The sequence below is a fragment of the Scleropages formosus genome, chromosome 24 (genome assembly GCF_900964775.1).
Source record: "Scleropages formosus chromosome 24, fSclFor1.1, whole genome shotgun sequence".
In the NCBI taxonomy this organism is placed as follows: Eukaryota; Metazoa; Chordata; class Actinopteri; order Osteoglossiformes; family Osteoglossidae; genus Scleropages; species Scleropages formosus.
Genome location: NC_041829.1, coordinates 11,889,366 through 11,906,817, shown reverse-complemented (window position 1 = coordinate 11,906,817; position 17,452 = coordinate 11,889,366). Strand labels below are relative to the sequence as shown.

At 47.2% G+C, this 17,452-nt stretch overlaps 1 protein-coding gene across 6 annotated transcripts in view; it reads right to left on the bottom strand.

Annotated features, from left to right (window-relative positions):
- LOC108918934 (uncharacterized) overlaps window positions 1-17,452 on the bottom strand; it is a 31,505-nt gene that overhangs the window by 3,093 nt on the left and 10,960 nt on the right. Inside the window, exons 1-5 of one of the 6 annotated variants that reach the window (XM_029248919.1) lie at window positions 14,044-14,273; window positions 7,825-8,144; window positions 5,204-6,462; window positions 2,635-2,809; window positions 1,328-1,529 (exon numbers count right to left, since the gene is read on the bottom strand). In XM_029248919.1, coding sequence (XP_029104752.1) covers window positions 1,328-1,529; window positions 2,635-2,809; window positions 5,204-6,432 — 1,606 coding nt within the window. In that variant the 5' untranslated portion in view covers window positions 6,433-6,462; window positions 7,825-8,144; window positions 14,044-14,273. The other 5 variants (XM_018726579.2, XM_018726576.2, XM_029248920.1 and 2 more) reach the window with 5 other exon arrangements.

The window sequence follows — 17,452 nt, the reverse complement described above, 5'->3', positions numbered from 1 at the left end:
CGCCGGTCCATTACATAGTAGCCACACATGCACACACTCACCCATACACATACTATGTGCAATTTTGTGTTGCCATTTCACCTGAACTACATGTTTTTGGTCTGTGGGAGGCAACCAGAGGAGAACATGAGGAAAACATGGAAATCCACACAGACAGCTGGATTCAACCCTATGCTCGAACTGCACAAATATTGTGAGGCAGCAGTGATACCTGCGGTGCCACTGTGCCGCCAATAAGAATAATCATACAGTGCTGTATAAATGATGTCACTGTAACGTTGCATATCTAAAAATGCAAGTTGCCTTGGACGATGGCATCAATTGACTAAAAAAAACACTATTTTTACTAACCAGAGAATGACTTGTGATCTTACTGACCTCCAGTTCTCTCTAAGCACCTCTCTGAAGGTCATTACACTTTCCCTCTAGAAAAAGATCGTAAAAGTAAATGAACATTTCTTTCTATTTTGGAAACTGAAAAGCAAAACTAAAAGCAACAGTTTCTTAGGTCCAAATGTTTGCCAGAAAGGGTTACAAGCATTTAAGAGCAAGGAAGATTTAAACAGACAAGAGAAAAAATTAAGGGTAACTTGGACCTGCTATCTACGTTCATTCACCTAGCCAATGTTCTTCTCCAGAGCAACTTACAGCGTTAAGATACAACTTTTACCTATAATTTATGCAATTATGGTTAATTTTTTACTGGAGCAATTGAGGGTAAATACCTTGGTCCAGAGTACTACAAGCAGGAGGTGGGATGTAAATCTGGGTCCTTCTAGTGCATTTGGGAGCCCTAAGCAACATCCTACTTCCAAAAATGAACACTCCACGGAATGAATACTTTTCATTACTTCTAATCAGTAAAACCTTTCAATAAACAATAAAATGCAAAATGAACAAATACTAAATAAATAACTATAACAAAAATCCTTTGAATAAATATAAAAAATAAAAATAGCTACAGTTCTTTTTTAATTTTCGAATAACAAAACTCTTACAAATGCACACTAAACTGAGTTATCTGTGGAAACGCTACAGGAAATGTTACTGGGGAAGAAAACCACTCAATAGCCCCCAAGCAACCATTTATATTGCTTAGAGCAAGAAACGGCCCTGAGCACAAGGTTGCATCTCTACGCACTGTCCTCCATGCTGCCCTGTACCATCACAGTCCACATGAATGCTGAGCAAAGTGAAACTTTGGAGTACTACTGGGTCACAGAAGCTCACAGCAACTTCTGGACTTTCAACAGAGGGCTGTGAGGTGACATCCAGGGCTGGATTTTCAATGTAAAAGTGTGTTAGAAAATCAACATGCCTCACTTACTGCTTTCACCCGCCTTGACACTGCGCTGGGAAGGAAAACTGGCTGCGGCGATCTTGATCTCGAGCTCTTTGCGCTTGGTAGCATCGGCTGGCATGGGGTCACTAAGGTGGGGGCGGAGCCTTCGCCCACGCTGGCCTCTCACCGACTCCGCTGGCTGAGTGGCAGCATCTGAGCTGGAGCGCCTGCAGGCCACAGCAGAGCGCTGCCCATGGGGAAAGAGACCTGTCAGCCACCAGTCAAAGGGAGGGTCCGAGCTTCCCATCGATCGACAGAGACTATTGCTTCGCTTAGCTGAAGGACAGTTCCAAAAATCTGTGGACCTGCCATTATTCACCTTGTTATCATTCTGATTTCTTAAGGTCACCCTCAGTTAAACGGCGCACCTCAACGGCTGCAAGAGTCCGCAAGCGTCCCCTACACCGACGCTCGATTTTCAGAAGATTTTCAGACACATACTCAGACAGAGCTGAATTTGGCACAAACCGATTTACTCGTGCAGTCGTTGTCCTGGCAGCAATCAACCGTGGCTCAAAATTGCTGTGAGCCCTTTTAATTACAGAGCGCAATGCTGTGCGGGCTGCGCTCATAGGGAAGGTGAGCAAGTGTCATGCGTGATCAGGTGACCGCGCACATGTCTGAAGACAACACGAGAGCCATAATGAATCGATGAGTCTTCTCTCGGAAAAAAAAGAGCCTTCCACATCCACCATCTCATATGGTTCGGCCGTGTGAAACACCTCCGTATGAGATGCTCACGCGCTCGCGAGCCCACCGTGCAACGTGAGGCTGCAAGGGCGCCTCGAGACAGACACACGACTCTCGCAGACTGAGCGACACAGAGAATAATTAATGACGTTTTAAAGCAAGTTGCACCAGGACCGCAGCAGTCGCTCCGAACAGACAGGAGAAAGCGCTCGGTCTGTGTCATCCTCACGCAGCGGAGAGCAGCGCAGGACAGTGCCACAGCCCCGATCCCAGGGGTAACGGTTTTGACACACAGAATAACCTAGATGACCGGTTACAGCTGAACAGAAATGACATTTCCAATATGCGCTCTGCACGCGATCTGGCGAAACATGAAAGAAGAGCGCAACGACGGGCAATTTTCACCATGTTCCGTAATCCTCTTTACATTGCACGCAGAGACGCTATGCGACTTGCAGCGTACCTCCGAGAGACTCCCAGGTATACCTGACCAGCGAGCTGTGCCCTCGGGTACCTCCTTCTCCTCTGCGAGTCCGTACGTGTGCGCAGTGTCGAGGTCACCCCAGAGGTTATACCATGTCAGGAGAGAAGTGCAGCCTTACACATCTCGCAGACATAGCTCCTCCGCCTGGCTCGCTCCGTGCTTCTGCGCTGCAGGCTGATGTCGTCATGGAAACCACATCCGACTGACAATCCGGACGGGAACCGGTGATGGTGGTACCCTCCTGATCACGTGACTGCCAGGCAGAGGCCTCGGCTGCAAGTTCTGCAGTGCAGCTGGTGGAGAGGGAAGCAGGGAATTATGTTTGGGAGTGAATCATCATTTCATCACATATTGCTTCACCACCTCCTCCTCTCTCCACGTTCCTCGCTTGACTTCTACATCCCACCCCGCTCCCCACTCTCAGGGCCCCTTAGAGAGGCTTTGTGACTGTGGGGCATGACGCTCCTGTCTGTACCTTCCTCCACATTAGACAGATAAAGCTCCATTGCCAGACACAGCACTGCTACATATGTAAGAGTTTTTTTTGATCTTCTCTTCTGCTTGCAACAAGGTGCAGTCTTTATTATGAACATCACATGAGCGCAAACACACTATTGCAGTTACTGCATTACAAACTGGTCTCGATAATGGATCCCAGTCTAGCAGAATGTAAAACGCCTTGTGTTCCGGATTGACGTGTATAGAGTAGGAACAAATGACAATTTATTGCCCCAGTGATCCACCATGACACACTTGCAGTTCAGGTTTTGCAGCGCGCCCCCCATACTGGCTGAGGGAGATGGGAAGTAAACTGGTCTTAAAGCAGCTGCGCAGACCTCCTCAAGCAGTTTGTTTTTTATTCTTCACCGGAATAAAGATTTTATTGAGCAGACTGAATGTCATCTCGTGCCATCGATCTGAATGTGGCTGTGCAGTCTAAAGCTCTCCCCAGAGCCTCGCTAGGAGTTTCATTAGCGCTTCGGCGCTCCTGTCCCCACATAGCCTGGAATTCCAGTCAATACTGACTCACCCGGAGCCCGAGAAGCAATTAAAGCATGCAAGTCTTGTGTCCAAAATATAGATCGCGAAAGCAACACAAGGGGACGCCGGATGAAAAGGTGCAATTTCACTGTAAAATACACTGTGTGCTGCTTAAGACCTCATTTACACACACACCATCCACAATTGCGGTGAACTGGAGCCTATGCTGGAAACAGAGAGCGTGGGGCTGGAGGAGGGGGGGACACACCCTGGATGGGATGTCAGTTCACCACAGAGCACCCCAAGCAGGACTCGAACCCTAGACTCACCACACAGCAGGCCCCAGCCAAATCTGCTGCACCACCGCACTCCCCTGGACCTCATTTAATATATTAATATTTTGTCATTTAGCTGACAGTTACATGCAAATGAATTTAAATTCTGACATCTGACATCCTGCCTTTGTGCCCAGCTTCAAATGCCCACTGCTGCTGTAGCACCCTTAGGCGAGGTGCTTTCCCTCAGTTATCATAGTAAAAATTACCCAGCTGCATAAATAGGGAGGTAATAGTAAACAGCCCAACCTCACATGGTAAACTGCTTTGGAGAACAGCATCAGCTAAATAATCTAATGTGATTCCAGTTATTTACATCCCAGTGGTGCATACTGTTAATACTCAGTACTCTACGTACATACAGTGCTGTGGAAAGGCTCTCTCGTTCTCTGCACATTTGGCCATTTTTCCAAAGTGAATTTTTTCAAACCTTTTTCTTTGGCATTTAGTAGCATTTATATTCATTCATTCATTCAGCTGACACTTTTCTCAAAACAACTGACAACGTTACATTTACATATTTGGCTGATGTTTTTCTCCAACATTCCTTACCATTATTTTCCATTCATAGAGCTGGGTAGTTTTTACTGGAGCAATTTTAGAGTAAGTACCTTGCTTAAAGGTGGAGATTTGAACCTGCAACCTGCTGCCCAACAATATCACACTCCTTACATAGATTTAGCCATTTATACAGCATCTATACAATTTGTACTGTATTAGTTCTGGGTAAGTACATTGATCAGGGGTATTAGAGTAGGATGTGGGATTCAAACCTGCAACCGGTGAGTTCAAAAGCAGTAGCTGCAAGCACTACACTACCTACTCCACCGAGCCAAGCCCAGTCCTTCACAGTATCAGTGAACTGGACCTTACCATCAGAGTGAATCGTGCACTCAGAAGCTCTACAAAGTCATCATGGTACAATCAGAGGAGATTCCCGGAAGCCTCCAGACAAATGCTGCAGATGCTCACTGGTATGGAAGGGATTCCAAAGTATTTTTAAGCCTGACAGCCAGTACATAAGGACTGGGATGAGTTGCTATCGCTGAAGGAGCCACCAATCCTGCTCTGTATCTGTGGGGGTCCAGAGCCTATCCAGAGAATGACTGGGCGCAAGGCTGGGGATGCACACCCTGGACAAGACACCATTTCAGTGCAGGGAAGCCACATTCTAATCTATGCCTGAAGAGTCCAGGTGCTATGAGACAGAAGCTCAACCCGCTGCACCACCTTGCCACCCTTTGTTCGTTCACGGTCCCTTTTTATCCATCTTTACCGTGAAAAAAACGCAGCAATGGAGAGAAGCAAAGCGCAAATAGTGTTCGACAGCACTGTATCCACCACAGGTCCTACCCCTTTTGTGACACTCACCTCTTCTTTATGAGGTCAAGAGCTGAGCCAATGAACCCATCCTTAATCTTGGAGATCTTGGCTCCGTATCGGGACAAATCCGTACTGTCCAGAAGAAGGGAGGGGCAGCAGGAGGGTGTTGCTTCCAAGCTCCCCCACAGGGGGTGACGGGTGAGGCATGATGGCTCCGTATGTGTGCTTTGCGCCGAGTCTCCTACCTGTGTCTCTTGGGGCCGGGGACTGGGGCTGAAGCATATGGGAACAGCCATGTTGTCTTTGCTTTCAGTCCAACAGACACCACTTGTTGGTCCAGCGTCCAGGGTCCCGCACCCACTCCCACTCCCGCTGTATCCACGGCAAGGGGACTCCCGGGAAGGGTCCTCATGCTGCTGGGTCTTGGCACGGCTGACACACTCCATCTCGTTCTGCATGATCCTTTTGAACTCCTTGAGCATCGGGCTGTCCAGCTGGCACACTGGCGACTGCTCGCTCTCTGACATCCCTTCTGCGGGGCCTTTTCGTGCGCTGCGGTCCTTTGGAGATGGGGACACGGCAGTGCCAGACTCTGCCCTCTTGACAGCTTCCCATGTAGATGGCAGGAGTACGAGTAGGTTGGGCAAACTCCTCCGGCGGCAGAGTTGCCCCCTTTGTGTGACCTGCTCGCTCATCTGCGGTGCTGGAGGATCCTTCCCGTACAGCTTCCAAGGCGTGACCACGTTCAAAAAGGGAGCACAGAGTCCCGGGTCCTGCTTTGATGACCCCCACCATGGGTGCAAGACCTTGGCTGTGCTGCTGGTGGTGCTGCAGTGTAAGACAAAGTCTCCCTCCACACGCATGTTGGGGCCGCCCAAAAGACCGGGGTCCGAGATGGCAGCACGATGCAGGCTCTCCGTGCTGTAGCAGAGTCGGCTGCTTGTGCTGACACAGTGCGAAGGACCTTCCATTGGGGTTTTCAGGGGGGGCACACCGCTGCTGGAGCCATCCTTGAGACCCCGTTTGTTAAGCAGGGCATTGCTGTGGCAGCGAGGCACCATAGGACACTGCCCCGGCATCCCCTGGCACTTGGATAAGGCTAAAGCATCACGGCTGGGGAGGCACGACTGAGGGTCACCTGCAGCAGGTGGAGGAGCTGCCAGCTCAGACAGACTCTGCTCCTCCAAGGGGTGGCTGCGGCCAGCAGGCTGGGCCACCGCTGAAAGGTCACATGGTGGGTCCTTCACATCAGACATCAGGGCTGAAGAGCCCCGCATCCTCCAGCGGCGAGCTCCGCGACTCGAGTCCTGCCATCACAACGAGAGCACAGAAATGACGGAGCGGCACACACAGCACAGGGAGTCATAGCGACCTCCTCCAAAAAATCCTGACCTCAAAATGACCATTTAAACAAGCCAAAAGAACAGCTTTGGAATAACTTCCAGTGAGAACAAAGCTAAAGGATGGCAGTGAAGGACTCCTCACTGCAGGTACCTAATTTCTAAAACTGACACTGAAGACAGAAGTGAGACCTCTTCTACTGTGAGCCTCCTTCATATTAAATCTTTAGTGGAAATCAGGGTCCAACGGCTAAATGCATAATAGAATACAGACTAATTATTCACGTTCACCGTACAAATTAAATGTACGCCTGTCCAACGATAAATTAACGACAGGAAAACCACACCTCGAGCACAGGCTGTCAGAGAAAACAATGGCGCGGCAGTAGAGGACAAAGAATTACTTATTACGATTCATACTCATTCAGCGGAACACACAAAATCAGCAGAAAAATTAAAAGGACTGAAAAGGAAAAAATTAATTAAAAAAATGTGTCACATAAATGCAATCTGATTCTCGGTAGAACGCAACGGCGAAGCCAACAATCGATCCTCTCTCAGGCAGACGCACAAATGATGTCAGTCCACCGCAGCTCTGCAATAACTGCACTGCAATAATTTAATTCCTCTTGTCGTACGCCTGGAAACGTGAGCAGCACCTCTCGGAGCTCCCGACTGCGCGCACTCAGTTAAAACTGCTGACTTGTGGATCAACACATTTCATTGGCATTAAACTGCTAGTAATATGAGAGCCGATGGGCCGTGTACCGCGTTCAATTGGATTCCTGCCCGTGCCCATAAAAGACACGAAGAGCAGAAACAGGGGCAGGATCACTGGGTCCTTAAGCTTCACTTTTGCAAAGCTAAGCCAAGATCATTATTGTTTATGATGATTTATTCATTTGCCTAATATTTTTTCTCCAAATATACCCATGATAATGACAAAAATAATAATAATAGTACCAGTTATTATAATAGAGATATAACATACCAACAGAGGGACAGCTGGTAGTGTACTGGTTAGGGTTATTGTCTTTGGACACAGGTTCGAGCCTCACCTCCAGCTGTAGTTCCCTTGAGTGAGGTACTTACCCTAAATTGCTGCAGTAAAATTCCTCTGGTGTATAAACGGATAAATAACCGAAAGTAGCTTAACATTGCAAGCTGCTTTGGAGAAAAGTGTCAGCTAAATGTATTTCAGCTTCATCCTGTACCACTATACCTCATTGCTGCTCTTATTTATATTTATACGATGTGCTGGGTTCCCACACGCAAGAGTGGTCTTAAATACCAGGACCGCACAGTTCCCCTTCCACAGTCTCCACTCACCCCATCTCAGGCAAGACTGCGAGCGTTTGCTTTGGTCTCTCTTGCGGTCCCGAAGCTGCACGGCTCAGCGCAAAGGACGCGTCTGGTGTCCCCGTCCTCAGTGGTTCAGACCAGCGGGAGTTTTAATGTGTAAAACCCAGAGTCCTGCAGCCTCAGCCATGATAAACTGGAAAAGAAGCAGAGCATCTGAAAGGTAAACATGACAGCAAATCAGAGGAATTGCACTCGCTCACTCTTGCCGACTGCTCGCCCTGGTCGGGGTCGTAGGGGTCCGGAGCCTATCCCAGAATCACAAGGCCCAAGGCTGCGAGGGGCACACCCTGGACAGGATGCCAGTCCAATCAGAGGAATTATGAAAAAAATTAAGAAAAGACAAGAGAATGATTAAGAGAGACTAAATAACACGTTCCAACACTGATAAGGCAGATGAATGATGAATATGAATTTGGCGCCAGTTTAAAAGATCCCACACAAAAATTTCGAGCTGGCCTAGTGATAGTTATTTCTCAGAGAAACTTGAAGGTCTTGGTACTGTACCTGGAGTAAGGTAATCCGACGACAACGTTTCGCAGGTTTCGGAATGTTATAATAAACTTCAACAAAAGCTATAACTCGGTACAAATTGCTGCCGTCTCCCATATACGCAATTGTGAGGACAGAGGATGGTAGTCTGCCTCTTCACCGCAGTAAGTGACCTTTGCCTGGACACACATCTTCCGTCTACCCAGCAAAAAGACGACACTGGATTCGCCTGTGCTGTACTGTACTTTACCGTGGTGACTTACAGGATTGCCCTTATATGGCGTTTCAAGGGCAAAATAACTCGAGCTTTGCTGCGCGCTAAACACACGCCGACACGAGACTGCCGTTCCACTCCAGACCGTGAGCGCGACCCATCCCCCTAGAAATAAACGCGTCCCCTCATGTGTAATTCATGAGTTTCCGCGTCGCACGGCTCCACCGCATCTCTAGGAATCGCTGACGCTCACGTGCTATTCACGCAACCGCTGGGCCACGGCGGGCGCTACGGCTCAGCCTCCCCTCCTGGAGCAGCACAAAGCCAGGCCGTCGAGTGCGATGGTGTGCGTGTGTGCGCGCTCCTCCTGCTAAGGCTTGCGTTCCAAACAGCTCCTCGGTGTGACGGCAAGACATGAAACACTTTTTAATCTGAGCGCTTGGCGTGTAGAAGCACCCAGTGAGCTAATGCGGCGCAGAGGTCAGCCCAGGCGGCTGGATTTCCTGCTAACACATGCAGGCCTGCGCAAAATAACGGAAACACTATCCTGCGAAGCGCCTGTCTTTCCCTGTCCATGAGCATCGACTTCCAACCACCATTCCTATTTGCAACTGGAGTCTGTCCATGTTCGCCATATGCTGGTAAAAGCACCAGAGCTGCTAAATAATTAGTGATCCGTTTTGCAGCTGCAGTTCGGCCACCAACTATTTGGCATCTTTGGACCTCTGCCAGTTGCCTCATGGCGGTTTGAAAACTTCCGTGTCAGAGTCTTTTCTAGCACACTCTCAGTTGACCTTTATTACCACCTTTGCAGCTGCTTTCGTAATTGTGATTTAGCTGCTTTGCTGTTAAGCTCCATTATCATGTGACTTCTGTTATTTTGTCCACTCCTGTATCTTATGAGCAACGCAATTAGTATTGCAATATTTTTCCATATATCCAAAGCGCTCACGCGCATTGGCCGAAGCCGCTTGTCTCAAGTTGGGTCACAGCGAGCCGGAGCCTAACCCCGCAACAGAGGGCACAAGGCTGGAGGGGGAGGGGACACACCCAGGATGGGACATACCCAGGATGGGACACCAGTCCATCACAAGGCACCCCAAGGAGGACTCGAACCCCAGACCCACCAGAGAGCAGGCACAGGCCAAACCTGCTGCGCTGCCACACCCCCTGCATGTATCCGAAGATGTTTCCTAATTTTACCAAACAGCAGAAAGTGAGACAAGTGGGCTAGACAGCTGGCAGTGTAGTGGTTAGAGTTGCTCCCTTTTGACCCAAAGGTCATGGGTTTAACTCCCACCTCCAGCTGTAGTTACCCTTCAGCAAGGTACTTCACCCGAATTGCTCTAATAAAATTACCTGGCCGTGTAAATGCGTAAATAATTGTAAGTTACTTTGTATAAAAGTGTTTTTCTTTTCTCCAAAGCAACTTACAATGATTTTCAAGGAGCTTTTGACATTACAGCAGGGCCTCTCCTGGGTCTCAAACCTACATGTTTGGGTTCTGGAACCGCACTGCTACGTGTTTGCCTGGGCTACTTCGCTGGCTGTAAGCCCAAATAAACTGGCACGGTACAAGCTGCACAGTTGGCAGATGTGGGGTGATGGATCGCAATTGCTTCCGTGGCTGGACGTTGCCGCCAGATTCCCACAGGTACGGAATTTCGCCAAAGGGTGACATCACTGACACTGGTGGCAGGCAGAGCCCAGCTGGCATGGCCTGGACGCCACAGTTTTGCTGCGTTGACGAAAACAGACATGCAGCAAAGTCCATTCAGGGATGGCCATCTTGCCGCTGTGGGACAGGCGCTCAGAGCCCAAGACGCAGACACCGCCTGGACCCCGACCTTCTTTGTCAAACAGCTCAGTTTAATCTCCTCTGTGGGGCTGATAAGCTGTCAGACACCAAGCAGACACATACTGTCACTCAGTTTCACATCCTCATGCGATTCCTCCAAGGGATCACACAACGGAGAGCAGGGTGGAGAGCCTGCAGCTCTGATCTTCTGCTTGACTGGCACACCTTCAGGCCCAGCAGTGTGTGGAGGAGACCACAGACATGCAATGACAGCCTTCTCCAGCCTTCTTCATCATATGGGTTTTACGCAAAGTATCCCTCTAGCACGACTGTGTCCTTTAAGGAAAAAGTACTGTGTGATATCGCATATCCGTGGAGACTGCTGTCGAGAAGAATTGCCGTCACACCTGGACCCTGTCCATGGGCGTCGGTGTGTACAAGTGATGGCAGAACTACCGGTGGCACCCGATGATTCCAGCGGGATGCCGCAGTTCTGCCTTTGAGCAAAGTAGCCAACCTAAACCTGAATTGCTTCTTAAAATATCTTGCCTTCCATGGTGTGATGTAATGGTGCATCCAGTTGCATCAAGCAGAGCAACAAATGTGATGCACGTAGTGGTTGAGAGTACTATGATAGTACTATGCTAAAATTATTAATTAGAGGATGAAATACACCTCTGTAAACCGGGACATCCAGTTATTAGCACTAAGCTGCGATACTACAAATAGCTGTAAATTCACTTAAAAGTCTTGGTTTTTATTCTAGAAAGCCCAGGAGCGGTGGGCGGTCACTGGCACTTGGACCCCCAGAAGTTTTATTTGTCCCTTTCTTTTCAGTTGGGATTTTTTTCGTTCCTTTCCTCCATGGCCAGTAGACATACTTTAGTTATATGTAGTTTATTGTAATAATTTAACGTACAGCCAACAATTTAACTGTATTGTTTCTAATCCTTTCTTCAGCACTGTGTCAATGTGTGCAAAGAGCACTATATAAAAATACATTGAATTGAACTGAATTAAATTTTTGTAACCACAGTCATGAGGCGAAAATGATACAAATTAGTTCTTTTTTGCTTTATACACTTTCATATTGCATTTATAATCACGTTATTTTATTATTAGCGGTAAAGCTTGTCTGACTATGCTGAAGAACCACAACCATAAACAAAAGATTTTGCAAATTACTTTGGCAATGAACGTCATTATGTGCACCAAAGCCGAGAAGAAACAGAGGAATAAAATAAAACGAAATGTAATAAAAATGTGAATCGTTAACCCTAATAATGAATCACGTAATAAGGAATGCGCTTATAAGGCACGACGTGCCTGTTAGGGATCGAGTGGGGGGAGCACGTAATGAAACTGATGTCTGGAAGGCAACATTGTTGGATGTTGTGATTAATTAATGATTGCAGGCACAGAAAGCAGGACATCCATAAATAACTAATTACAACAACAGAATACCAGCGATAATCACTGCAGATTGTGGCTGCGCTTGCAGTCACTCACCGGAATCACGTGCGGTTATTGTATGTCTGTTTCTTTATCGTGACCACGATGAGACACAAATGGCGATGGAGCTGCGGTAGTAGCTCTTAAGGCCCACTTTGCGTTCCTTTCTCTTTTCTCGCTACAACTGTCAGCTGAGCAACATCTACGTTAAACTCCATATAACGACAAAAACATTGCACCCAATATCTAAACTGTAAACCTGTGTGCTATCAGTAAATGTTTTTTTTTGGTTTCACCAAGGTTTCCTCCTCCCCCCCCCCCCCCCCCCCCCCCCACTTCATTTCATTGATCATTTTATTTCATTTGGCGAGCCCTTCATCAGCGTATCAGCGTCCCACATTTATATTAATTTTTACTGCACACCATGCAGAATGTACTCGAGTATCAGTGGCGATCTCCAAAAAGTACTTCGTTGTAGGACCATCCAACCTCACTACGTCCAACCCCAGTCTGCTTCGAACTTCATGCCTCCAGTCTAGTGCTTTCTCCATCCCGTGTAAAGAGTCTGGTCATGAGAAAGGCCCAAAATAACACATTTGTACATAATGGGGGGGGGGCGGTGGCGCAGTGGCGCAGTGGGTTGGACCGCAGTCCTACTCTCCGGTGGGTCTGGGGTTCGAGTCCCGCTTGGGGTGCCTTGTGACGGACTGGCGTCCCGTCCTGGGTGCGTCCCCTCCGGCCTTACGCCCTGTGTTGCCGGGTAGGCTCCGGTTCCCCGTGACCCCGTAAGGGACGAGCGGTTCTGAAAATGTGTGTGTGTGTGTGTGTGTGTGTGTGTACATAATGGAAGCAGGATTTTTAATAGACTCTGACTTCACAAAATGTGCCATACTCACCCAAAGCGATAACGACAAAAGTAGTAGTAATAATAATAATAATAATAACAACAACAATAATAAGATACAGCTGGCTCCATCCAGTCCACACAGCCATCACTGTTATGGCCCCAGGAAAAAACAGCATCTGTGTTGCTCCCTCCATGTCCCCGACCATGAATCAATACCCATATCGAAGTCAATATTACCGTGTTAGCTCACACAGGGAACACATGTGTTTCTGCTGTATAAAACACAATCTCTCTGGCTCTGCCATCACTGGAGACACACTATCGCCGAACGTGCTCCTTAAAACACATCATTTTCAAATCAAAGACACTATCGTACGAAGTTCGCCTGCCTCTGAAGCACATTTCACAAACACTAGTTCCTCCGTCTCGGACAAATCCGTCTTTCCTAAACATTGAGAACACGACGCTAAATTCTGCCGATTCGAAACTTCAGCTGGGACTCGCTTTCACGGAGACTTGACCGGACTACAAGCTGTAAGGAAAAATTCAGAAAGCTCTTTGCTGTGTCAGATGCAAACAAGCGTTAATGTCTTCAACCTGAGAGATCCAGCATTTTCTTTTTAAAAAAAAAAAAAAAAAAAAAAATCTCCTTTCACCTCCTTGGAGAAAGGGTCAGGTGGGGGGCCGAGCAGCAGTAGCCTGGATGCGTCAGCTCCGCTTACCTCCCTGGTTACTGCGGGTACATGAGCGTGTGCTCCCGCTCACATTATGAAATACTGAAGCGTGACGCCGAGCCACAGGCTCCGCTCCCATCAGCCCGAGCTTTTCGCCGGACCCGTCCTGCACCGTACTACGGTATACCACCGTGCTCGGACCCGCACTTGTTGGTCCCGACGCACGACGGCTACAGGTGTCCGTGAGAGTCGAGTCCACACCAGCGTCGTGCTTCCCGAGCACTACATAACGAAGACGTTGTTTCTGTTCTTAGAATAAAGTTTGGTATTTGCAGCCAATAAATGTGCATAACTGTTCTCGTTGGAAAGAGCTGCACGGGCAAGAAGTCGGTAACGCCAGTACAGTAGCGCACAGCACAGTGCAGTACAGTGACACTCCGGCTAGCAGCTGCAAGGCGACCTGCGAAGTACCTGAAAGCTTCGAGCTGATCCGTACAGTTCCGATAACTACGCAGATACAGAGCATTTTTAAATGCCATTCAAAAAAAATGAGCAGTTTTCATATTTCGTATGCAATTTTAAAAAAAGGCATTGCTACACAAATGAAAACTCCCATGCGAATTCTTACAAGAAGTTCCTCCATCGCTGCACGCTGCCGTGTGGCTTCGTGTGGCGGTACGGAGATGGCACAAAGAAATGGAGCTGAGCTCACCGCTGCAAGCGGTGTGTCGCCGTGGCGACTGTCTGCAGGAGGAGCTCAGTCAGCGGGGCCGTTCGTACTCCGGCATCCTCATCCTCATCTCCTGTTAACTGCTGTATGATCAGTGCCGCTGCTGCTTCTCCGTCTTCCTCCTTCCTCAGCTCTAGGTGGGTGACGGCATGTGATCAGCCTCACTGTCTCTTTCCCATCTTGTCCTCTGCGCTATTCTGGGCTAGCAGCATGGATCAGCCCCCCACCCCCCATCTTCTCGCTCTCTCTCTGTCTCTCTGTCTCTCTCTCTCTCTCTCTCTCTCTTTCGCCCTCTCGCTCTCCCATCACTGGAGAAGCGGCCTCACTGAGCATGCGCCTTATGAACACCCTTCATACGGGGTAAGACACTGGGGACACCTCCGATGGTGCTGACCCGCATGTGCGTCGGGGACTCCACGTCTAGCAGAGGCAGACACACCATGTCATCATTCCTGGCAATGGTCTCCACACATTCTCACTCTTCAGTTGACCATTACGTCATTCAGCATGCTCTTCAGTCCGACGGCCGGCGGTGATGTCATCAGCTGTGACGTACGGTGAGTCTGTGAAGGAGCTGGTATCTCAGTGCATCTCACACCATGCTACTCATGCCATTAATTAATAATTTTAATAATAAGTAGGAGATACTGCGTAACTGCCAAAGTAAAAGCAGGACACATGTGGACTAAACGGATGACCCTGTGTTCTGATACATTTCCTAAATAAGTCTCCTGAGTTGTACTTAAGGCTTATGGTATATACCTCTTCTACATGATTATTATGACAGCAGACATCTGCAGCTGGACGGTCAGAGCCGACAGAATCACTTGTTCAAATGCCACTGACAGCAGCAACCAATCACATTACTTGTTCAAGTCACATGACTCCACTCTGGCATAGCTTTGAAAGGAAACTTGAAAAACGTATACTGTATGCTGAACGACCGCTTCTTTTGCTCGATTAATTTGGCCTAATGCTTCAGTTGTGTGCTAAATTCTGTTTCACAGCTACATGAGTAATGTACGATAAAAATATTAAAAAGAGCTGTTCGTTAGGTATATGCAATCCAATACAATACGAAATTTCATTGTATCGCATACAATGCCAATAAAGTATCTTATCTTATCTATATGCCTCTAACTAGATTTAATTAGGCTTAACTTTTTAAGGTCTCAATGAGGCTACTATAGTATACTAAGTTATTACACTAAGATACCGTAGCACTAAAATATCACTGCTCTTAGTTACTAATGTATTATAATAGTGTTATAGTGCACAATTGTATCTTGCTTGTACTATTGTATAGCTTATAGGTGGGAGACTGGAATTATGGCTGTGTACAACATTTCTGCATTTTAGAAATACACACACACACATTTCCAGAACCGCTTGTCCCAGAGGGGGTCACAGGGAACCGGAGCCTACCCAGTAACACAGGGCGTAAGGCCAGAGGGGGAAGGGGACACACCCAGGACGGGACGCCAGTCCATCACAAGGCACCCCAAGCAGGATTCGAACCCCAGACCTACTGGAGAGCAGGACTGCAGTCCAACCCACTGCGCCACCGCACCCCCTTTTTTTTAGAAATATATTCCACTAAACATTTTCAGCCTTGCTTGTTATTTCCATTTAAATATGGTGTACTTTTTAAAATGGCCCATTTTCTTGTCTAGACAAAAATTCTGCTAACAGCTGAAATAACTAACTCTTCTGCAGGACATTTAACACTGTCAGAGCAGATTTTGTACCGGTCGCTAACAAAACTGATTAAATCTCTCCACCTCTTTTATTCGTTTTTCTAAATATCTTAGTTAGTAGAGATTTCCATCCGAGATGTACCTGGTTCAGAACTCCAAATGAACTATACGGCACAGAATCAAGCAAGCTGCTTATATAGCTACACTAAGGAGCACAATAAATGAACAAGTATTTCATTCTAAACATATCAATGTCCAAATGAATTCCAAACCTGAAATTTTCTTTTGTTCTGCGTCTTCTTTTCACAGCTCAGGACTTCTACACAACTTTAGGACAGGCACCTTGTTCAAGGATACAATGGCTGTGCTGAGACTGGGGTTTGAACCAGCAACCTCAAGTTGACAGACTAATGCACTTACGTTTACTCATTTAGCTGATGCTTCTCTCCAAAGCAACTTACATCGTTAAGCTACTTACAACTGTTTACTTGTTTATGCAGCTGGGTAATCTCACTGGAGCAAGTCAGAGTAAAGACCTTGCTTAAAGGTGCTGGAGCACTAGGTGAGATTCAAACTAGAAACCTTTGGCTCAAAAAGCAGCACCTGTGACTAGTACACTATCAGCTGCCCCCTGGTGCGACACCTGATTCAGGTCACAGAGTACAGCACAGTACAATACTAACATTCAGATGTTCTTACAGTTTGATGTGTTGGAGCTGTTATTTCTGACAGCACTCTACTAGTTAAGGATAGGGATAGGTTACAGTGAGGGATGTGGATAGGTTAGGGTTAGGGTTAGAAGTTGCAATGGTCTACGGATGCTACAGACTACAGATGTTGTCTCTTGGCCTCTGGGATGCGTGGCCTTTCATGGGCAACAGAGACAGCGCCCCTTTGTATTTGTAAGTGATCATGTCATAGCACAAACTGACACTTTGAGAGCCATGCAGCCACAGCTGAGGCCTTGTTCATTTCTTATGTCAGTATTTGACTCCTCATTAGCAGCCCTTGACACGGGAGTATAGAATTGCTCTGGTAGTCTTGTGTTAGGCACTATGCCACAATGGAGCTCAGTAGGGCAAAAACTGCTCTAATTAAACCAATAAAAGGCAAAATTAGCATTTCTGCCAAATGAAAAACATTGTGGCAAATTAATTATTGACTAATTATGACTAATTATGACTAATGGCCTAATTTATTCTGTCGACTATCAAAAAAGACAGGAAATTAACAGATGGCAAGTGATACCTACCCCTGTGGACCAATCATAGAGAATTATTCATGAAATCAATAATTCAATCTTCGACTCGCTGTCAATCAGCACTTTTGAAGCTGAAGAAGATTTTCCCGCTGAAATGTGTCCGTCCGGAAAGTCTTTCGCTAAGCCTGAAATGCGCTGTTCCCTCATTGCTCAAAATCTTACATACAACGGGAGGTTCTGAGCGCCCAAGCCCTTCATTCCTTATTTTACTACAACCTGAGTGCGTCTTTCAGTTTTTTCTGATAAATAAAATGAATCTCATTTAGTAACAAGGACGCATTACATCCTAGCAGAAATGGTGCGACAAAACGAAAGTACACTGTGAAAACTGTTTCCGTCCAAACTGGATGTGTTGTCCTGTGAAACAATTTCTTTTATGCTTCATGAAAGTCATGCAGCGTATATAAATTTAGAGCAATTACTTACTACAAAG